Consider the following 23,555-nt stretch of genomic DNA (forward strand, 5'->3'; position numbering starts at 1 on the left):
ACGTGCTGAAGCCACTCCTTCAATTTCTACCTCACCCCTCTTCCGTCCATTACATTTAAAGGTATAAGTTGCTTGTCAGAACTGTTAAGAAGAAATACCTGCTTAACTTAAACTGCTGTAACATGGAGTATTTTCTTTTAATATTAGTAACTAAAAAGGTATGAATTAATTTCCTCTTTCCTCTCTACTCAAGTACACAAACTAATAAACAGGTAAGTCATTCAACACGAGAGAAAATGTAAAACAACTCAGTAAAATACATTTATTGACAAAAAAAGTCGTCTTAATCCATCCTTTTAATTTTACACACAAAAATATCAAAATACTTTACAGGGCTTTTAATCTGAATAATGTCAAATTTGTTTTGATCAATTCTCTCAAACAAATACACTGTACAATGACAACATGCTTGTCCTTTTTTAAAATTCAGTGCTCATTGCAGTTCATTTTTTTTTTTTTCAGGGAACAATGCATTCAAAATTATGCATAGTTATACTTGGTATTAAGCAACACATCTGAGAGACGTCACTGCATTTCATGCAATTCATATCCCAATAGGTAACTCGCTCTCCATCAAACCTCGTTCAGAGCCAGGTGCTTAAATGCTAGAATACATAAAAGATACACAGTACAACATTCAGAACATGGATTATCTTGGTTACCCAAACTTCAAAGCTTAAAAGAATGAATGTGTTTTTATACAAACATATTAAAGTATACAACTCTTATTCCAACAAAATTGAAAAGGTACTAAAAACGATTTACAAATGGGCCCAAAGCGCCCCAGTGCAACATGAGAAACAAACCGCTTCAGAAATCCTTCGGACCACTCTTCAGTCAAACTCTTGGACATCGTGTGTCTGGACTTTGCCTCAACTGAGAGGTGAATCATAAGGATATACTTGGTCAATTGCAGACCTCCCACTAGGAGTCATGTCAACCCGTTGGCTCATGTCTTTATCAACAGAATCAACATTCTCCTTTTGTCATTGCTACAGTATTTATCACAGACTAGTGAGCTGCTAGAAGTTCCTTTATGACGTCTACATTAGCTGCTAACAACATAATCTAGCACTCAAGATATCACATGTAAGGGAGATCATGTTCAAGATTGCAAACAAGTGAAAAACACAGGAGAAAATAAAATAAAACAATCCCTTACTTTGCGAGTAGCCTTTGTTAGTAAAACTGAGCCAAACAGAGGCATCACATGATAAAGTGAAGTGAACGGAAAGACACGCTTATCTCTACATTTGCTTAAGTTATGAAATGGGCTCAAACGGCCCTGCAGTGAAGGTCAACAGTAACGACACCGGCAATTCACCATCTGATAACAGCTACACTATGTATCACACACCGCTGCGACAGCACTTTAATAACAGTTTACATCTTGGCCGTCCCCAGCCGTCTCCTATGACACAGCCGGTCAGGCTATACTGTCAGATTCTCCTTAAGTCCTTGTTTCTCAGGTCTCTGAAGCACAAACAACTAAAGAACATTGCATCTGAACACAAAAATTACAATAGAAAATGATTTGATACTTCAGTTACCACTATACGGTTATTCACACATTTCAACTTTTGAAATCATCAGTTAGCTATCAAAAGTATAAATGGGTTTTTAGGAAGAGTGCTTTCAGTGTGCTAATATACCTCTCCTTGTACCCCAAGATAAAAAAACACTATAGAAGAAAGACGACAAGAGAGTATAAGCCTTTGGGCTCATGGTTTTCTCTGTAAATCTAGCATCATTAAGGCATTATCTATCCAGTATTGCTAAAAGAACAACTAGTTGGTGAACATGAAAGGAATATATATGTATGGAAGTAACATAAAAACTGACACTTCAGGAGGAGGAGTGCAAAATATTCACATAAATCAAAAACCTGTCAGTCCCTGGTGGCCTAGTAAGTACCGAGCGTCCTTCATAAAGGTACTGTGTTGATGGCTAATTTGCTTTGTTAGCTACTAACATGCAAAGTGCACACTTGTTTACGAAAGAAAAACAAGTCATTTCTTACTTACAATTTCCAAATGTTTGGTTTTGTCTGCTTAATCTCGATAGCAACTGGGAAGATATAAAAATCTTTAGGTGGTTTTGAATAAAATCTGGTACTCAACGTTATTGTTGAGGCCAGTCTCTAGTGGACCATAGCGCCATTTTGGACACGTGGGCTTAGTGCCATTTTTACATTTACATGGGTAACCTTTGAGTTAACATCAAGATTTTTGGTGGGCATTTATATCCAGTGAAGGCTATTGCGGCAATGACTCAGCACAAAATTTGAACAATGGAAAATGGGTGGCAGAAACATCTGAGGTAATAACTAGCTTAATGTTGAAATGCCACTAACCATACATCAGAAATGACAGTAAATGTATCCTTTACATAATAAGTGCCTGCGAGAGGCTGCAACATATGGAAGATCTGGATGAAGATTTGGGTGGGGTGAACACAAAGGGAAGACACAATATCAAGGAAGACAGTGGAGGTTGCAAGAAGTGCCAGACGTCTGTGATTCTCACGGACAGAATGGAAACTCTGGCTCAAGCCACAGTGGGAAACCATGAACGGTCAGTGCTTGAGAAGTCAGGAAAGAGGTGCTCTGACCTCGAGTTCACACTTCAACCCAAAAGCCTCCACAGCACCTGCAGGGATGAGCAGGAACTCTGGCTCTGCCTTCATAAGCAGCCCCATTGGTCTAGTTAACAAATTAGTGCAATTTAAGAAGAGACCACTGTATTCATGCTCTCTGAAAGCTGCCTACACAAAAAAACCTATGAGAAGAACCTCTGATATAAAGAATTTCAAAACACGAAAAACTTCACCTTGACGTTTAAGTCCATCCTGTACTACATTCATAAAAGAGGGTGGAAGATAAAGATGACAGAGAAGGAAACACGTTCAGAAGTCATGTAAGTTGACCTTGGTTCTTCAAGCGGACTGTGATGCCCCATATCTTCATTTGAGCTGCTCCTGTGAAATCAAGAAACGTCACCCAGTCTTGTCTCCACCTTTCTCCCCTGCAGCCTGAAAGTACAATCACACAATGGTTCTTCAATTTCAAAAACGTTTATATAATTGGATCACAATTAGAGGTCCTGCAGTACTACTCACCCCAGGCTTGTGAAGTGCATTGTCCTGCAGGCCAAAGAGGCTGCCTCCCTGTAGTGGTGAGGCTGTAGCTGAGGACAGCAGGTTGGGTGACTGGGTGATCATGGGTGAGTTTGGGGTGGAGGTGAGTGCTCCCGTCAGCGTGAGGCGCTGCAGCTCCCTCTGTCTCTGCTGCTGCAGCATCTGGCACACCATCGCCTGCTGCTCCTGGTGGATGTAGGTGGAGAAAACAGACAGTTTATGGGACATTCAGGAACCCTGGGAAAGGTTTTAACATTAACATTAATCCATCTGTAAGCTTCAGTAATCTTGTTTACTAAAAAGCAGCATTTAAAGTGTTTCATCTCCCCAAAATGTTACAAAACCTACAAAAACTGGTCCAAAGCTGCTGAACAAGTGCAACTTTCATTGGGTCATCCACATACGTTTTTCATGTGCAACACTTGTATCGTGAAAAGTAGAAAAGTCCAGTTCACTGGTGTCTTGAATGTACCAGAACATGATCTCAAATAAACCCTAAAACACCAGCCACCAAAGAAAGAAGCAGTTTTATGTTTACCACATGTCCACAGTGTCTGATTGGCTCCAAACTCTACCAGACTTTTACCAGTTTGCAAGTCAAATAGGAAGACTCATGGTGGCTAGTTTCCTGTTGTTCAAAAGGAGTCACGCAGTGACTCATAACATCAGCAGCTAGTTGGCCTCGAACTACTGGAGACACTGTTACACCAATATTAATCCTAAAATGTAATTTCTATGAATTGACAATATGTGACATCTTACCCTTTTGTATAGTTAATATTTAAGCATTGTGCTTCTTATCATTAGTATCACATGTTTGACTATACATTTTGTCTAAAGACTAATGAGAGGAAGTAAGAAGAAATAAGAAGGAGCACTACTTTTGTATATAGACAGAATACTCCTAATTCTGGTTAATTATTCAAACAAATTGGGTTGATTCGGACACAGTTTAAATTTACTTTCATTAAAAGGAATAGTTTGACATTTTGGGAAATACACTTATTGCTGATTGTTAGATGAGAAGATCAGTATTGCTCTCAAGTCTGTATATTAAATATGAAGCTAGAGCCAGCATACAGTTCGCTTAGCTTAGCAAAACGACTGCAAAGAGGAGGAAACCGCTAGCCTCTGTCCAAAAGTAACAAAATCTGCCTACGGCCATTGTCTTGGAGATTCTATGAGAAAATGTACATTGTGAAAAAAACTGGTGAGAATATGACAAAGTGTGAATCATTACAGGAGTGAAGTTCTGTGAGGTGAGGAACTGCTGGAGCTGCTGCTGTTGCTGCTGCTGCTGCTGCTCGAGAAGAAGCTGCTTCTGCTGCTCTGTCAGGAGAGAAGACCTGAAACACAAGCAACGACACACGGCCACATTACACACCACACGATGCAACACTGATCAGTCCAAACACTTACATTACTTATCCTAGACATAATGTCAACGCCTTAAAACAAAACAAGAATGGATTTCAAAGTGGATTTCTCCCTCGGCTGATTTAAAGACAGACTTGGTACATACGGGCTCACACTCTTGGGCAGCTGAAAGCCCTGTGCCAGTGCCTGGGGGTTGAGCGGTGGAGGCTGGGGGCGCAAAGCGGGGAGTGTGGGCTGAGAGGCGTTCTGCACAGAAGACTGGATCACACCGTTCAGACTGCCCAGCACGCCGTTCATATTCAGCTGAGGACTTCCTGACGACATGAACCCGCCCACCATGGGCAAAGAGGAGCTGACAGCCTGACCGATGGGCCCCAAGCCATCGCTCAAACCTCGACTCAGGCCGTTCAGCAGGGGCTGGCCGAAGGAGGCGGGGCTCTGCTGAGGAGGAGGAGTACTTTGGAAGGAGAGGGAGGAGCTACTGCGGGACGGACTGCCAGAGTGGAGCTCCTGAAACAAACACATGAAAAAGCGTTGTAGCAATTTAGCTCTGAGCTTTTGCTTTTGATGTGAATTCAGTGCCGTTGCCTATTGCGGTTTTCAAATGAAGCTTTGAATATCTGACGTCCTATCTTATGACGTTATTGAAGGAAAACAATAGTGTTTGTGTTATTGTGGTTATGAAAATATAATTTATGGCGCTCTTAGCGATCTGCTAGATTGTCCCGTTAATACAGGTGCGTGCCTCCCTTTGTGTGCATCAAGAAGGAGAGCATTGTTTATGAAAGGCTAAATGCCAACAAATATGGATTTTCGTATTTTGTTCGATAAAAACATGTGAATTTTGGAAATTATTACATTTATCTTTTTTAAATGTATTTTTACAGCACTCTGTATGTATTGGAAATATTTGGATCACACAAGTCAGAAACAACGCAGCCACAACTGGAATCTAATTTAAACATCTAAACAGTATAATACTAATAATATTAGTGTAGCCTGGTCTTTATTTTCAACTGTGCAGAAATGCCAGATCTAAACAGAATAAATAGACATGCAAAAAAAAGCTGAGTAGCATTCAAATGTGGATTTAAAATTGAAATGCCAATGTTATGATTGAGGCTTGGAACTATTCAGTACAGTTTTGTATGGTGTGTTCAAGGTAAGAAAGGGTCTACAGGTTCTCACCTCAGACGAGGTAACAAAGGAGGTGTCATTCAGGAAGCAGCTTTTGGACAGGGGACTCTTATTGGTGCTCAGGGGGTCTAAGGAAAAGAGAGGCACAAAGACAGGGTGAAAACTACAAATTGCTTTTTTAATTGATGTTTAAATTCCTTACATATCACATTTCCACATCAACAAATAATCACAACATCTTTTATTTGAATAGTTTCTGTGTCCTCTACACTGCATTTTACAACATGTGTTATTTTTGTGCTGCCAGGCATGATTTCATGGGAAATCTGCTGCATTGATTTACGGGATTGCGGGACATTACTTTAGTTATCAAAATCAGAAAACGTGCCGATTTCCAGTGCAGAAGTTAACAGTCAGTTGTTGTGTCAGTGGAAGGAAAGTTTACTTCTCATACATCTGCCATTCACTCCTCTCACGCATGCTCACTCATAATTGCCTTGCTGTCATTGTTTGGGGCTGTCAATCATGATATCAGCTGTTCTGATGAGCTGGTCTCCTTTATCCAATAGCACAACGACACAATTACATCGTTAGCCTATCATCCTGCTGCCGTCTCTTTTCATCAACTCATGAGCCACCATTAGTGTCTGGACATTTTATTGAACAACCATTGCAAATTTGCATTGCTGCCGGTATGAATAGTTTTGATGCGAAATATTCAGGGGAGAGTATTTTGCGTCGTATATTTGTCACACCCTCCGGCCTTAATACAGTGATGTTTAAAAATGCTACATACAGGTGACTGTTTTGAGGGGAGGAAGGAGAATGGTAGAGTGTACTACCTGACATCATAGTAATAGTGTGTGTCCTAAGGTTTTGATATGAAAGTGGGTAGAGGAGATAAAGAATCTGACCTTGGGAGGATGACAGGAAGTTGATCTGGGCAGAGGTGTGCATGGGGCCATGGGCGGAGTGAAAGTGTGGAGGGAAAGACACGGCCAGATCCGTGTTGAGCAGCTGCAGCCGATCTTTCTTTGCCGTCAGGCTGAGGATCTGGTCCTGGAGGCGCTGGTTCTCCTGCTGCAGGGAGTGGAGCGACTGGAGTATCTCCACAACTACAAGAAGCAGGGAGGACAGACGTGTCATCATACAGAAACCGCATGTCAGTGGAGGTCCGCCTCCATTATTTGAAATATCCAAATGAGTTGGACTACAACGTGCATGGGAAGACCACTATATACCAAGTGTGAGATGCTGTGCTCATAATTTTGAGCTGTCACAGTTTAAAAAAAAATCCAACTGAATGATGGATGATGCCAGCCAGCAGGACAGAGCAGGATGTTTACTTACTCATCTATACTTGCATCTATGAATCATATTGACACTAATGTATTCTGAAATGTATTGTATAAAAGATTTTAACCAGTTGTGATCACTGGAATATTATTTATTATGAAAAATCCACTGAATACATTCAGCTTTTTCCAGGAGGTCAAAGTAATTGGTAATTAACATAAAATACGGGACTATTTCTTTTTCTGTAAATGTGTTAACAATTCTAAATGAGTCAGTATCTGTCTATTGAAAGTATGTTGTTAAAGTCAATAAGCAGACTACCCAGAACTGATTTTATAATATTCCCATTAATGTATCAGGATAAATTAGTTACGGTTAAACAATCTAATGCATGGGGAAATATCTATCCCAAAGAGGGGACAGCCCTACAAATGATGATTGGTAAGTGTCTGACATGTCAATTTATTGCTCACTAGAAACTAATTAGTGTTTATTTCGTAGGCCTACTCATTCGGCCCGCAGAATATTGATGGAAAAGAATGCGTTCCTCTTTGTATATTGAAGCAACCGTAAACAATTGAGAAAGAAATCATAATACTAGGAAGATTTACCAACCCCAAATATGTGCGTAAGACCCTACTAAAGACATAAAAATCCATCTGTCAGCATATTATTAGCAAGGAGCCTACACAACCCGATGCAGGAGTCCAGCCTACCTCACTCACAAAGCAGTGCGTGCTTCGTTGGTTGTGCACTGAGTAACAGTGGCCTCGGATATGTGAAGCTAATATATATTATAAATGGAATGCAGGCGCCGCCTTATCTTCATGCAAGGATGGCAACTAACTCGTAGCTCTTATTTAACATCCTGTTTCATTTATTGTTTTGTCCCAATTACAGATTTGAACCATCAGTCCTCAGTGGTCTGCCTCCTTGGCGAAGGTTTGAGAGTATTTTCTAGTTAAGTATCTAGTTATCATTATGGATTTCCCAGGTTTTTTAGGAGTCTGTTTACACTGATATGGGCTAATGAAGATAACATTAATCAATAGGCTAAATAAATGCATATGATATATTTTACAGTCCCATCCCCACTGTGTCTGGCCCTTAGACAAATGTAGTTGATGACCCCTGATGTAATGGAGTCCTAAGATGTCCCACCTTAACAGGTTGAAAAAAAAGATTGTCTTTTTCTGGCTTAGGGGTCTAATCAAGAAGAATATGTAGAAAGACCTAGTTATAATGGTGGACTACAGGTATATGAGGGCTTTAAAAGGTTGGCAGTTTCAAAAGGTTGGCAGTTTCAATGCAATACCATTATTATACGCTTACAGTTGCTGCTATTGGAGTTAATTTTGAAATACTATTTGAGAAAATCCTACATGTTTAACTTAGATAAAATAGTTCTGAAACAAAGATTTGTAACTCCACCACATTTTTCTATAAACTATTGCCAAAGATGTACAATTTACAGAAATTACACTTCAACCTGGAATAGAAAGTGCTGACATTAACTGGTGGTTCCTGGACTTGCTCTTAGACCTAGTGTTACTTCACAGCAGTGCCATCAGGTCTGAACTAGGAATTCAACCCCATCCTCTAAATGCTTTCGTAATTGATTTTCTATGGAGCTATCAGTGCAGCGTACCCTGCATCACAGACTGGGAGAACAAACACACTTCTCTCTCATTTCTGCAGAGTGGAAGAGCAGTTAACACTCGTTAATCGAAAGTGAACTCTCCCTGGGGTACAGAGAAATATATTTAGGTGCAGACTGCAGGGCTTTTCCTTTTACAGAGGATGGGAGGCTAAGATGCATACAAATGTACATAGTTAAGAGATGTTACGAGGGATGGGGAGGAAAGAAGGGTCCAAGTCAGAGCTCGGGAGAGGCAACAGTGGTGAAACAGAAAGATAACGGTAGAAAAGAAAAGGAAAAGTAAAAGAAGTATGAGGGAAAACGGAAACAGTGTGACATCACTGGGTAGAGAAACCAAACAGAGCGAAAATAGATTTTAAAAAAGCAAGGGTCAGCAGATGATGTCCCCAGAGAAAAAGTGAGTCTGAGCAAGAGTCAGTGAGCAGCCAGGTTGAGGAGAGAGCACAACAGGAAGTAGTTAAGGAAGATGAGAAACAAAGCTGTTAGAGCTGGCATGTCACAGCATGCCATCTCTTGCTGTGCTATTGTCTGTCCCCAACAGCGTCTACAGGCACATTCATCATCAGTAGTAGGGCTGTACCGAATGTCATTATGTTTTTACATTCAAAGCGTCTCTTGAGGTTTTCTAAAGAAGCTTGGAATGTCTGGCGTCATAGAATTAAAAACTAGAATCACCTCCTCGCGGCTGCATGCCTCCGCCATCCAGTCAAACAAGTCAACATCCATGCAAACTTCATCCATGTCTGCCCAAAATTTCAATAATTTTAGACATTTGTGTGAAATTCTCATAATTAGCATATACATTCTTGAGTTATGGCCAAAAACGTGTTTTGTGACGTCACAGTGACCTTTAACCTCCATATTCTTACTAGTTCATCCTTGAGTCCAAGTGGACATTTGTGCCAAATTTGAACGGACTGGACTGACATATGCATGTACGTCTGGAAGGAAAGACAGACAACCCCAAAGCATGATGCCTCAGGCCACGTTTGTTGCCGGCGCAGAGGCATAAAAAAAAGAAAGAAAGAAAAAAAGTCAAACAAAATCCTCAATTTGAATGGCGTGGTTAAATTGGTTTAAATCATTTAGGTCATTTCTTATGAAATTGACTTTCTTAAATGAATATATGGCTCAGCAGTGTGGTCAACACAAAGAATGTAGGTGCGGCTCAAAGACCGTATGTGTAAAGTGAGATACAGTCTGTGGTGTGGACTGAGCAGAGAGAGACAGAGAGAGGGGAGGAGACAGCTGCGTGCAGTCGTCCACCTTCCACCTCTCTAAGTTATTAATAACTTACTCAGAACGTTACTTTGTCAACCGCCTGCCTAAACACGTGATAGAAAGTCAGCGCATCACTAACACACAGCACTGGAATGTAAATCTACTAATGGTAAAAGACTCAGGGTTCCCACAGCTGAATGCAAGTTAGATTTAAGACTTTCTAAGACTATTTCATGCAACTCCGAAATAAATTTAAGACCAACTGCACAATTACAAAAATGTTTATTGTTACGCTTTCTTGATCTGTGTGACATTAATACGAGAGGCAATCTGTAAATTAAGTAAAAAATTGATGTTACCAATTGGTTTGAGATTTTGAAATGTCAGAAAAAAGGAATTAATAAAATCATACTTCCGAAGTCTTAGTATTTTTGAAAGATTTATTTAAGATATTTTAATACCAATTAAGGCCTTATTTTTAGATTAATGAATTTGAGGCCTTTTTTAGATGTTTTAAAAGGATTCGCGGGAACCCTGAATACTAATATTAGAGTAGACTAATCTTTATCTGCAACTGTGCTGAAATACCGGTTTTAAACAGAATGAATAGACATGCAATAAACAAAACTATCAAACAAACTGCGCAGCATTCGAATGTTGATTTCGTTATGAATGAAGCTTCAAACTATTCGGCCCTACTAAATAGTACCAGGTCATGTTCGCACAGACAGAACTGCACAGTGAGAGCAGGTAAACAGAATCTTGTCCAGATTATAAATGCTATTTTTGTTTTTTTTACCATGTCTAGTTCAGTGTGACCACTAAACTGAATTAAACAACATTTAAACAACATTGTTTAATAATTCAAATCATCAAGAGACCTGACAAGATGAAAGTACCCCGTAATTTAGGCAAAATAACCAAATCATTTTTAGAGTTTTGTCTTGGAACCACGTGGTAACCACTGGTCCATGTCACTCACTGTTAACTCCCATCTCTCCATTGCCGTGTTTCTCCAGCAGGAGCTCAATGTGGGAGCTGGCTGGAGGGACGTTCTCGGGACGGGCTCTGACTCCTGCACTCAACCCGTCCCTCTGGTCAAACAGAAGAGGAAGACAGCTCATAGGAGACCTACGTGTGGAGGAGGAGAAGAAACCCAACAAGGAGTCAGAAAGAAATAAGAAGTCATCGCTGCAGCAAAGCTGGGAAACTACCAGCAAAACCCTGTGGCTGTGGTTACTATTTCTTTCTAATGCTGCTATTTGCCTCCTTTTCCTGTTAGTGGTTACAGAAATAGAAACTGATCTGACAACAGGCTACAGTACAGGGAAACTTTTTCCAAATGATGTTTCCTTTGATGTATCAAAGAGACGTGTTTTACTACTCGCTCACACATTTTCAGTAAGGATTTCAAATTGTTGACTTAGCATTCAAAATACCAATAAAGATGAAATGAGACATACTGTGAAGAAAGACTCTCTCTTGGTGAGTTCCCCTGACACGGGAAGCGACAGTCGTCGAGGTCGGACTCTGAAAATTAGGACAAAGAGTTGTGAACTTTACTTCTATTTAATGAAAGGTGGTACAAATTGAAGAGATTTTATGCATGCCGGATCCTGACAAAGGTAGGAATATATGTGTCAGAAGAGGCATTTTTTAAAGGAAGCTAATCTAAAACTAGCTTCAGTTTCTCAACAAATGCAAATAAATCATGTTGATCTCTGAACCCTGATTTCCCGCTCACCTGGCAATGAGGACTGGGCTTGGGTCAGTAGTGGTGGCAGCGTCAGGGCTGCGGAGAGACAGCTGGAGAATGGCTGAGTGGAGGTCAGGCTATAGCTGGTGCTGGAACCTGGATGGACCTACGAGACAGTGAACGTCAACATCTGGCCGAAAAATAAATCTCTTTATACGACTGATACACTACAGGTGAAAAAAAGAAAAGGTCAAATAAGAACAGCAGGCACACAAAGGAGTAAGAAAATAAAATGTCTTGATATATTCAATTGTTTTGTCTACGGGAAGAAATAATTCATAATAATAATCAAATAATAAAGAAAGAAAGTCAGACAACTGTAAAAAATGTGCATTTTAATTTCCCAGAGCCTAAGGAGATGTTGCTTAATTTATCCAACTGATTGTCCAAACCCTTAAGAGATTTACTTCACTGACATATATGACAAAGAAAAGCAGTTTGTTTTTTTGGCTTGAAAAATGACTAAATGATGATTATCAATTGTCAAAGTAGTTGAAGATTATTTTTCTGCCGATCAGCGAAATTATTTGTTGACTCATAGTTTCACCTCTATAATGATGTCGTACTAACAATAACACAACAAGTAGATATCGTCCCAGACACACATATAAACACCACGCATGGCAGCTATGCAGTGGTACTGATAACAAGTTTACTAAACAGTTCCCCGTGTGACCCCGAATGCTGACTCTCTGAAGTACCTGTGTGTTTGAGACAGCGTTGACTGACGGAAGTGAGAGTGAGGACACGTGGGAAGTAAGAAGTCCTGAGGAGAGAGGGGTGCTACACATGCCCCCTCCCAGGGACAAGGAGGTGTTACACACCCCTCCACCCAGGGAGAGAGGGGTACTGCAGACACCCCCGCCCAGTGCAAGAGGGTCCTTTAGACTGGAGTAGATACCTGAGGGATGGGAGAGATAAAAGAAAAAAGATATTTATTAATAATTTCATCTCAGAAGTTGGAAGACCCCCAAAAGACAACAACACATGGCAGCCGAGCATTCGTGCACACGAGAGAATCAATCTGTAAGTAGGGTAGGAAATCTAGCACTCAGAGATATGTGCAGCTGAGCACACACAAAAAACACTATCTAGGGCAATATTCCGAATTTTAAAACCCTGTGTATGGAAACAGTAGCATGTACTTTAACAGTATCCGATGGCTTATTATAATACACTCTGAGGTTCTGATATACAGATAAGCTGCTACGGTGGCGCTGACATAGCACATGTGAAATGGAAACATTTCACCACTTTAAAAGCAAGCTGCAAATGAAGACAACAAAGTGATTTTTTTTTTTACACACACTCACTCACTCACTCTCACACACAGGAAGCTAGAGAGCTACCACACACACCCACTCACTTAGACTCACCAGAGTTGAGCAGAGAGTTGCCACGGCTTGTGGAAAAAACGCCGGCAGAGGAGGAGGAGGAAGAGGAGGAGAAAGAAGAGATGGCTGTGGGAGGCAGCGTGGAGGAGAAAGAAGAGATGGCTGTGAGAGGCAGCGTGGAGGAGAAAGAAGAGATGGCTGTGGGAGGCAGCGTGGAGGGGAAGGCGGGGTGAGGGATGGAAGATGGGTTCGTGTATAGCGAGGAGGTTAAGGCTGGAGGAGGCGGCACTGCGCGGTGATGGTGGTGGTGGTGCTCCTCTTCCCTCCTCTCTCGGTTCTTGCTGCCCCGTGGCCGCCCTGGACCGTGGCTGCTCTTCTTGTTGCCGCGGTGCCGCCTCTCTCTGGGCAGCGGTGGAGGCGTGGCTTTGTCCTCCTGGGCCGCCTCCTCCAGGATGGGCGGCGTGCTCAGTTGAGACGGCTTACAGAGGCTCTTGGAGGGCTTGTAGTCCCCGGAGGAGGAGATCTTCCGGATCTTGCTACTGCTGCCCAGCCCCGACGAAGAGGTGATGCGCATGATGGACCCAAAGGTGGAAATAGTGACCTTGTTCTCGAAAGGGCTCGAGTTGCCCTCCGACCTGTCGTGACCCTGTGACCCTGCCAGTGGGCCATCAGCAGGAGTCAAAGCTGGTGGCTTGTGGTATTTGCTGTCGTCCTCCTCATCTTTGTCCTTGTCCTTTTCATCGTCCTCTTCGTTCTCCTCCTCCTCCTCCTGGACTGCTGGCCTCCTGTGGCGCTCCTTACGCTCCTCACCACTGTGGTGGTCGTCGGCCCCTTGGTCCTGTTCACGCTCCAGGCGCGAGGATGATGAAAACGAATGGAAATCCGGAGCGGAAGACAGTGAGCCACCTCCAATAGAAACACAAAGTGATAATCAAATTCAAATACAACTGCTATACTTAGACTTTATGTCAACATTTCACTCTGTCTCCTCTTTCATTCTGCACATTGTACCTGTGTTGAATGGACTGGAGGAGCAGGAGGAGGAGGAGCAGCTCTTGCCAGTGCTTCCCGTCTTCTTACTGCGATGACCGTGACTGTGTGAGCTCAGCTTCTTGGACTTTCCTTCACTGTCCTTGCTGCTGTGGTGACTGGAGGATATCTTTACCAAAACATACAGGTTATAACTAGATTAGCTCGACTACTTGTCAAAGTGCCCAGCATGTCACAAGTCATCCTGTGGGTTGGCTTTTCATACCTTTTCTATACTGCTGGTCGTCACTGAAGAGCCCAGGCTGTCAGAGGACTTTTTGTGGCGCTCTTTTTGCCGAATCTTGTCCTTATGACTCTGAACAGACATAAATCCACAGGGCTAAGGTATGTTAAGATCCTACGAGGAGTTATTTTTTTAAAGTAGTGCCACAAAACTGTTAAAAAAAATAATGAACAGCAATAGTTCTTAAACGATATTGTTACTCTAACACAAGCAGACAGACAAGAACTTCACCTCTGTAAAATTGTTGAAAGTTATAATTTACATTAGAAGCTTACTGGTCAAAGAATGTGTAAACCAGATATTCAATGCAACCTTTGGTAATTAGCACACTTGGCCCTTACAGTTACACCCATCAACACTAGCGCTTACCTTCCTCTGTCTGTGGTGATGATGTTTGTCTAGTGGTGGAGAACTTGAGCGCCCCCGAAGATGACTGAAGGAGCTACTTGTATTTTCACTGGAACGTAACTTCTTCTGCTGTAAAATCCAAAAGGAAAAAGTAAGCATGGTCTCAACAACAAATAAAACCTAAAAGCTGCAGGGCGTCCTTCACACCGGGCCTTTTCAAGCTGAAATAGAGCCGGTCGTGGCGCACAAGGGTATCCTCCAACTCTGAGCGGCCGTCCCTGACCCGCCAAGTTGAATCCCCGGGCAGAGTGCGCGGACTAATTGTACAAATATGTTCAGGTCATTATGAAACGGTGGAGGGCGTACGTCTAGGTAGCCGAATTAATGTGACACACTGCAAGTTTGACGCCATGTTGCATGAGCTTTTGCAATGCGCAACTGTAAAGTCAAAATAAATCAATAAATTGATAACCTCGGAGGCATACTATTCCGATGGGTCGGACAATTTGGAACCGGTTCTCTATTCCCATCCCTATGCCAGAGCCACAAAAACGTCATCAAGCATGGATGAAATCAACACAACTAAACTAAAGATGCCAGCTCAATTTGATTATTAGGCTGCTGAGACTCAATCATACAAATAAACTACTCGTTTGAGGCGGAGGTAATAAAAAGTTTAGCAGTTATGTTTACTGTTAACTGGCAGAGTTAACACTTCACAGTGCATTTAAGAGGGGATTTTGGACAAGGACTTTTATCTCTGATGTTTGTAGCTGATACCATTTTCATCAATAATTGTTAAAATGTCAATAACTCTTTCATTTCTTGATTTATGCGATGTGTTGTGCGATGATATTAGTTTGCAGCATTTAGACTGTTGTCCATCTTACCATTTTGTTGTAGTGGTGCTTGCAGTAGCCGCAATACTTCACGTTGTCAGCTTCTGGGCCTTCCTCCTCGCACAGCAGACCTGCCATCTGAGCACTGAACGCAGGGTGTCACAGGGTCAGACAGGAGAGGAAACAGGAGAGCACACACAGACACACACCTGAGTCACCTGAGAGCTTTTGATCAAGACAGGATGGATCAAATGTCAGATCTCGGCACACAGAAATCTGCGCTGTACAATATTCCAGGATTGATTTTAGGCTTGAGTTTTCAACTTCTGCATTGTGATAGGAATTAGCTGCAGCTTACACATTATAATATATATAATAATAATAATTAAGGCACAAAGCAAAGAAATAGAAATGTAAGGAGATAGGGTGGTAGAGTGGGAAAAGTAGTGCAAACAAATACAGCTAAGGGAAACACATATCAGCATTCTGAGGCCAACTGTGGACGGCAGCAGGCCATTCATTCTGGGGCTGTTTCACAACTAATTGCATCAGTCAACAAGTAAAATCAATCATGTGCATCTAAAATCAGATTACGCCTTGATCGTAGTTTTTGTTATTGTGCAACTTTGGTGAAATTTGAAATACGCACCAGTACATTACTTTGCTTCCGTGCTCGTGTCTGTTTTTCAAAACTGGGAGTATACGGACCGTCATCTACTGTAGGTAATACACTTAACTATCCCTTTAAGACTCACCAGGTGACATGGAAAGCTTGTCTGCAGCCCTGTCTGTTGCAGGTCATGCAGGCTCCGCAGGCCGCCTTGCTCTCTCTCCCGTGGTCCTCACAGATATAACAGGTCTGGTGAAGAGGCCAAATGGAGAGAATGGGAGAAGAGGGAACAGAGACATATCAGTTATTAGTATTATTAACAGGTGCTACATTGCCCTGTAGATGAACTAAGTGCACACAAAGCCCTTGCCATTTCAAAAAACAAAAATGCAGATTCATGTGGAAAGCTGAGTAATGCTCATTCATTCATGTTATTTGGCTATTCAAGAGAACCATTGTGAATTCCACAAAGTTGAATTGTCCTTACTTTGAGTCCAGAGGCAGCTCTACTGTAAAAGATTAGGACGTTTTGCTTGTCAAGACAACAGATGGAGCTTTCCAACAGAACGCAGTTTGCTCAGTGCTTCCAGCTTTGTACAGCAAAACTGTTAACCAGATGTTTGGGAATGTTGACTGAAAAAAAAGCTGACACGGAAGAGCTCGTGGCTTGTTGTGCATTTGTTTTCAAAACAGAGCTTTTAGTTTTGCATCAGGATGGTACTAAAATCAAAAAATTTCCTCCATCATTTCCTTCTAGTTTGAATACAATTGGTGTAAAATGGTTTCATGATAAACTGCGGGGAACTTGCATCGATGCAGCAAAAGAAAAACAAAACAAATGTCAATCATGCGAAGCCAAGATTTTGGAAATTATTCATTTTAGAGCTCAAGGCTGGAATCCTTGCCTCCAGCATGACAGCAGCATCAGTCTTCACTGACATGTTAATGTGCACACAAAATACATGCAAGCATACACATGTGATCACACACACAAGCAGACAAACGCATGCACGCACACACACACACACACACACACACACACACACACACACACACACACACACCCCTTTTGTACTTCTTCCTCAGCTTGTCCCCAGTGAGCGGGGCAGACTGCTGGTGGGGGGGCAGAAGAGGCCTAGCAACAGGTGCAGGACAAAGGAACAGCGGGCTCTTTACCTTTTTTGCTTCAGCCCTCTCTGTTTTGCCCCTTTCTCTTCCCTTTCCTCTGTCTTCCTCTACTCCCGGCATCCTTACTCTGCTCCCTGTTCCCCTCGGAGGATGTCGTCTATGTAATGAAAGGCCGGAGACACCAACTACACCAAGCGTGTTAAAGGAAGAGCGGCTTCTCAAGTTTTCCCTGTCCATTGTAACGCTGTCTAGGAATGCAGGCAGCAAAATCTGGATGAATGGCTCCGACAGGGAAAGCTGCATGCAATTTACTGTAGCTGACACAGTAATATGAAACCAGGCACTCAAACACTCACATGTGTACATTTATATGCAGGCATGCACACAGACACACTCACATTACATACACACAGCACGTCAGCCACTGGCTGCTAAGAATAATGAGTACATGCGTCAAATATTGATATATTTGTAATGTGCATTGCTTTGAAAAGGCCTGCTCTGATGCATGCTGGATACACCAGCGCTCACTACTTCTGCTAAACACAGTCTGCCAAAGGCTAAACAGACAATAAATAAAAGGTACAAATGGATAAAGTTACAAGACAGCAGATGTATGATAATGGTCTTAAACTCGTTTGTGGTTTAACAGTTTGCTTTAAAAAGTGAAATAAATACACATTAGCAGAATATTTCAGAAGCCCTTCTGAATATCTAAGCATGACTGCATGTATGATGAAGGATATGTTCAGTCTTTTGTCCATATGTGGTTTTACTCTGCATGTTAGGACTCTGTGTGAGGTCCGGCTATCTTTGGATTTTGTCTGTCAGTCTGCAGAGTGAAATCATTGTTCATTTGTTTTACAAACACACACATTACATGATTAGACCTGGAGATGCTTCTTTGTCAGATACCATCAATTCATGACGGTCTGTACTACTTAACTAATGATTATTTTTACTAACTGTTTTTTAATAATCAATTCAAGTTTTTCAAATGTATCTTTTTGCCGCTTTAAGCTCCACAAGCCGAGTGCCATCTAGTCCCATTTTATTGGAGAGAAGGCAGAAATCTCGAAGGCCAATACCTCCAAAACTAGACAACTCAAGATCAAAACATTCTAGATTGATAAACAGCAACACAGGTAAGAGGAAGAATATGTATTTTTGATTTTCAGGTGAACTGTCCCTTTAAGATGAAAATCTCCCACGTTTCCCAGAATGACTTTTAACAACCTCCAGAGAGCAGAAGCGACCTTGCCACATTCGGCTGTGGGTTTGTACGGAGCATGTAGGTGGAGAGATGGTGATGTGGTGGAGGAAAACATTTATTTTCCGGTTAAAGGAGAAATAAGAGTTGTGCCGTTTCCCGGATGACTTAAAGCTGCGTTTGTTGTAGCTACTGTCATTGGTGGAGAAACTGCTAATGCTTTCTTCTTTTATGATGGATTTCTCTCTGTGGGATTTCTGACACTGCAGAAAAAAGTGTTTCCTAAAACAAAGGCACTGCTCTGTTTCTCTGTTTTTCAGGGACTGACTCCAAAGCTGATATTTTCAGTTCCATTTCCAACTGAACTTGAAAATGGCAATAGACATGGTTTAGACAAAGCTTTTTTATTTAATTCATCATTATGAAATAAATGACGATTTAGATAGCTATAGAATAAAGACAACATCTGCGTTTAGATTAGTTTCCATAATCCTTGGTTTCACGACGCAATTCTCTCTGGAAAAATAAAGGCTCGATTCAGGGCACAAAGGAACTGTGTCAACAAAAGCAGGAAGAGTAGAGCACTTTTGTTTTCCCCGCTAGCTATTCCCATTTGAAAAGTTGTCTATTTCCACTCTAAGTGAAGAAAGGTTTATTTGAATTGCTCTACGACCAAGTTTGAGTTCAGATAACAAGACTTTACGTTTTCCAAAACCTTACTTCTAAAACAAATGTTCAACAGAAATATCACTGAGGAAAATAAGATACAACATTATAATAATCAAACATCTGTATGAGAACATTGCCTAAATAAACTTCAAGAGAGAACAGGTAGAGCAAATATGAATCGGACCAATCATTTGGTGCAATTTGGTGCTGATTTTTTCAAAACAAACCTCGTTTGGTTGGAAAGTATCGATGTTCGATACCCGGTCATAGATGCTTGTCATCTCTGCTAAAGGATGTTTTTATGCGTGTTTCAGCCGCTCCAGCAGGAAAAAAAAAAACAGATGACATGTGGACACCATTCTCTGGCTGTCCAGAAATACAAACACCTTTCTGTATATCCTTAATATAAGTTTCGAGACAGGGCGCCACACCACGAGGAAGTCCTGTAGACTAAAACCTGTTCACTTCACAATGTGTTACAGGTTTTATCCAGTCAACAGAGTGTGTGTGTGTGTGTGTGTGTGTGTGTGTGTGTGTCAGTACCTTGATGTATCTGTCATGCGGGACGTACTGCAGGATGATGGGCTCCATGGTGAGGACGTTGGCAAACTGAACCTCCGGGATGTAGAGCGCGCACACAACGTGTGCCCAGCCTGACGGAGAGATTGGCAGTGGCTCAATGACACGATAAGGTTTCTTAAGAATGAAGTGGAAATATGTTCAGTGCACTCAGAGAAACGGCAGGAGAGTGAGATTTACCTCCGCTGTCTGTCCTCTTGAGGGCACCATCTTTGTGGGGACACAGCTCACACCTCTGAGGCAGGACAGGAGAGAGCAGAGCTTGTAGTGAGCGTGGCATCGATCCTAACGGGTGAAGCAGGAACAGATGGGTGTGCTGCGTGACATGTCGTGTGTGTTGTCATACTCACCACGCGTGCCGCCCTCTCCTGTGATTCACACTTCCGACAGAACCACGGACCGGTGGGCACCTGGACAATGCCATAACATGCTGGGATGGAAACACACACACACACACAGGACAAGTTCATGGTACTATTTCGATACATTCCATTTTCTACCGCAACGTACTTTACACACATCTCTTATATTGTGTTGTTGTGTCAGTACCGTTAAGTGCTGCTGGCACCTTGGTCAGGTAATATTTGAAAGAAGAAATGTATCCAGTTGGAACTTCAATTTAAGATTGAATATGAAATAAATTGACCCTATGAAGACAGCTCTCAACTCAGCTTGCTGTGTCAGCTTCTAACTAATCTTTCTTTATTACATGTTATAGCACTTTCGTTGCCTTTACAGGAACAAAGTCATCTCTACTTCAAAAAATCAACCTGCAGATGAGGAAAGTCCGCCAGGCATAAATCTACAGCAGCCTCCCAGAGTTGGTCCAACAATCAGTGGCAGGGCTGATTTCTGCTCAGAAACATGATCCTAGAAGTTAAAACTGCTACACTTGTTTTGTCTCCATAAAAAAGCAACAAAGCAAGTGGACACAAGGCAACATAATGTCCAAACCGGCGGGCCTCGCCGGGGCTGTTTTTGTCGCAAAAACACGCCTCTCGCAGTGTGTCGTGAATCCAAACCGGGCCAGACACGCACGCACGTACGTACACGGACCTGAAGTGCCATCAAGGCGCCATCCAGACTCGGTGTCACACTCTGCTGCTTGGCCCTGTGTGTTTAATCATGTGTGCGGAGAGGAAACAACAAACAGCACGCCTACCTACCCCTCCCACACACACCACACGCACGTAGACAGCGATGGACCTACTAAGAAACCTAGCGACCTACCAGCACCTCTGGCTGCCTCCAGCCGCCACAGCTACCCAGTAATTGCGCTCCATCGGCGGCTAACGTTACCTTGGTGAACGGCGACGCTGCAGCCGTGTCCATCACAGTAAACCAGAGGGTTCTCTGCCCAGCCTCGCTCGTCTGAACACACGCAGCAACCTCCAACCATTTCCCGCATGCTGCTCCCATACGAATAAATGTATTTTCCCTCCCGGTAACGGCTCAGACCTCACCCAGGCCTGTCAAGTGGACGTCCCGCACTTTAACGCCGCACCGGGCATAGCCGTGGGCCGCTTTCGTCGCGCACTTTTAGCGCTGCGGAGAGGCGAAATCTCGGCGTGGGGTTTGTGGTGCTGCTGCTGCTGCTACGTTTTTTCCGTGATGTCCTCCCCGTCCCCATAGAACCGATGCAGTGCGCATGCTCAGACTTGCTATTTTGGTTCGGAATAAGTCACAGCAAAAGGTAGCAAGTTATTGTTATTTTGTGGACATGAAGCCCTTTTTCGCCGCGTGTTTTCAGACTGCAACATTATTTTTGAAATTCTCATCAATGTGACAATATATTGTAAAGGCGTGGAATAGTTCTATAAATTAGATTAGTAAAACATGTCGAGCAGTCAGTCAAAACCGCTGGCTGCCCTCTGTTTATCAAGTTTGTTTCAACAGCACCATCTTCAGGATTTCCACAGAATAACGTGAAAAAAATTACAAGCTATTTCACCATCCGATGTGCTGACCTAAAATGCAAAACATCCAGTGTGAATGATACACCTGTGTGTAACATTTCATTTGACTTTATTCTGATTCGTTCCATTTTGGTGTAAGGCTAAAATGATCTACATGTATCTTGTATTCTTTCTCTATTTGTGGGCATCACTCTTTCCAGTTACAGCCAAAACAATAAAAACACATTTAGATTCAAATTCCAGTTTGTCAAACTGACCCGTAAGCCTACTGAGGTTTCATGACTCAAACTTTATTTGATTCCTTGGTTGCTCTTAAGGTCAGTGTACAGTGTGTTGTTGTTCCAGTTAAACCACATCAGCATGGATCTCATTCAGATTGTTGGCTAATAAGTTGACTTCTATAATTCAGTCAGCAGATGTCACTAGAAGCCTCTCGTTTTGACTGGACTGCTTTATGACTTTTGTCTCGACCTGGCTGAGTAAACTCTGTCTGACAGGCCGGTTTTATGGTGGATATGGGACTCCAGAAACACACAGTTTGGGCAAAAGCAGGGCTGTCTGAACATAGTGCAATTCCCCTTTTCTTATCTTTTGTTCTTTTTTGTTCAGGAGTGATGTGTCAAAAAATATCCTATATGAGTCCTTAGGTTGTTTTTTCTTATCCTCCTACATTAGCACAAACTTGCCTGACTTCCATTGTAGCTTTAAACTTCTGCACTCTTACTCAACAAACTACTCAGAAGAAAATTACCCTGAAGCCAACCTTTAGAAAAAAAAGAGAAGCAGCCTGAACATTTTTTAGATGGATGACTGGGCTTTTTAATCTAACGTATGGACATGAAGCTGTCATGACAGTTTGCCTCACAAGTGTCACTTCTCATCAAACCCAAAGAGAGAAAAGGGAACTGGCACTGATGGAGAGGACAGATAGCGGGGTGGCAGCTGGATGAAGCTAACACCCTGTTCTGGTTGAAAGGCAGCAAGGCGTGACCGAGTCCCTGCGCTGTCATGTGGGCGTAGTGCATCCACACACGGCCCCATGCACTGACTTAGTTGCTATGTCAGAACCCATTTTGTGTGTTCACCTACACTTCTTCCAATAACAGCTGTCAACGGAGGTTCCTGAAGTCTGTCATATCAAAAATGACCACATACCCTCCATTTGAAGCTACATTTTTCCATCACACATATAAATTCCCATGTGTGGAGTTTTACTGGCAGACATCACTTACTACCACCTGTTCTGTGGGTGAAGTGAGAGTTAGTGGGAAGAGTGAAACTATTGATTACAATAATTCTCTCATGGAGTTTTCTTCAAGTTAAAGAAATAATAGATGCATTGCGCTATTCTTTGTTTCGTTTGGGAGCCCCCTGCACCAATTTAAAGGGCCCCAAGTGGATAATAGGGGACCCACTGCTCTGGAGTGATAAGGAGAACACATCAAAAGTAAGTCACTGTCATGCAGTACCACACTTCTCCCAGCAGATGGGGGCTGGTGTGAAGAGATTTGTGATCCACTGCCATTCATTTCTTCACCATCCGGGTGGGAAGGAAGAAACGGTGATGTCGATTGACAATCCCACATCACAAGACAAGAGTCATTTGCTATTTTACCCTCATTTGATCGTTTTTTTCAGATAATACCAATTGTATATACTGCAGTGGCTCATATTCGTTGTTCCTGATTTAATGTAAAATCTTTAATATGCTTTCAGAGAAATCTTTAGGTGTTCAACAGCACCTGACATTTAATTTAGACCTACCTCAACTTTCATTTATACCCCTGATACTTTCTAAGTTCTAAATATATACACCTCTATTTCGTGCGACAATAACTCTCTGTGAGCCCTTTCTAACTTTGAGTGTATAATATTGTGAGAAACCAACACATGGTGCAGAGCGAAGGGATGTCTTTTGAAGCTGTGAACTGCACTTCTCTCAAACCACAGCCTAAAAGGAGACATGTGACCTTCTAGATAATAGGATTTTTTTTTTTCTGCAGTCTTGAATTGGCAAGTGCTTTTAAGAGAAGATAAACTTCTCTCAACAAGTTGCAGGTCTATGTG

General features: G+C 42.2%; 1 protein-coding gene across 2 annotated transcripts; it reads right to left on the reverse strand.

Annotated features, from left to right (window-relative positions):
* Positions 1–239: 239 nt before the first annotated feature.
* Positions 240–21,195, reverse strand: LOC142943925 (protein AF-17-like). 2 transcript variants are annotated; one of them, XM_076085492.1, is made up of 20 exons: positions 20,872–21,195; positions 19,923–20,002; positions 19,753–19,807; positions 19,537–19,646; positions 16,132–16,235; positions 15,428–15,521; positions 14,559–14,666; positions 14,172–14,261; positions 13,928–14,075; positions 12,959–13,822; positions 12,284–12,483; positions 11,571–11,688; positions 11,290–11,356; positions 10,809–10,957; positions 6,564–6,764; positions 5,701–5,777; positions 4,658–5,022; positions 4,376–4,481; positions 3,118–3,321; positions 240–3,030 (listed from the first exon to the last, which is right to left on the reverse strand). In XM_076085492.1, exons 1-20 carry the CDS (start codon positions 20,978–20,980, stop codon positions 2,995–2,997), a joined length of 3,285 nt encoding a protein of 1,094 aa, XP_075941607.1. In that variant the 5' UTR covers positions 20,981–21,195; the 3' UTR covers positions 240–2,994. The 2 variants fall into 2 exon arrangements, with proteins under 2 accessions (XP_075941607.1, XP_075941606.1); XM_076085491.1 differs by having other exon boundaries at positions 14,172–14,285.
* Positions 21,196–23,555: the final 2,360 nt, after the last annotated feature.

Source organism: Anarhichas minor, unplaced genomic scaffold, assembly GCF_050575085.1.
Source record: "Anarhichas minor isolate MPS153535 unplaced genomic scaffold, ASM5057508v1 ptg000160l, whole genome shotgun sequence".
Classification (NCBI taxonomy): Eukaryota; Metazoa; Chordata; class Actinopteri; order Perciformes; family Anarhichadidae; genus Anarhichas; species Anarhichas minor.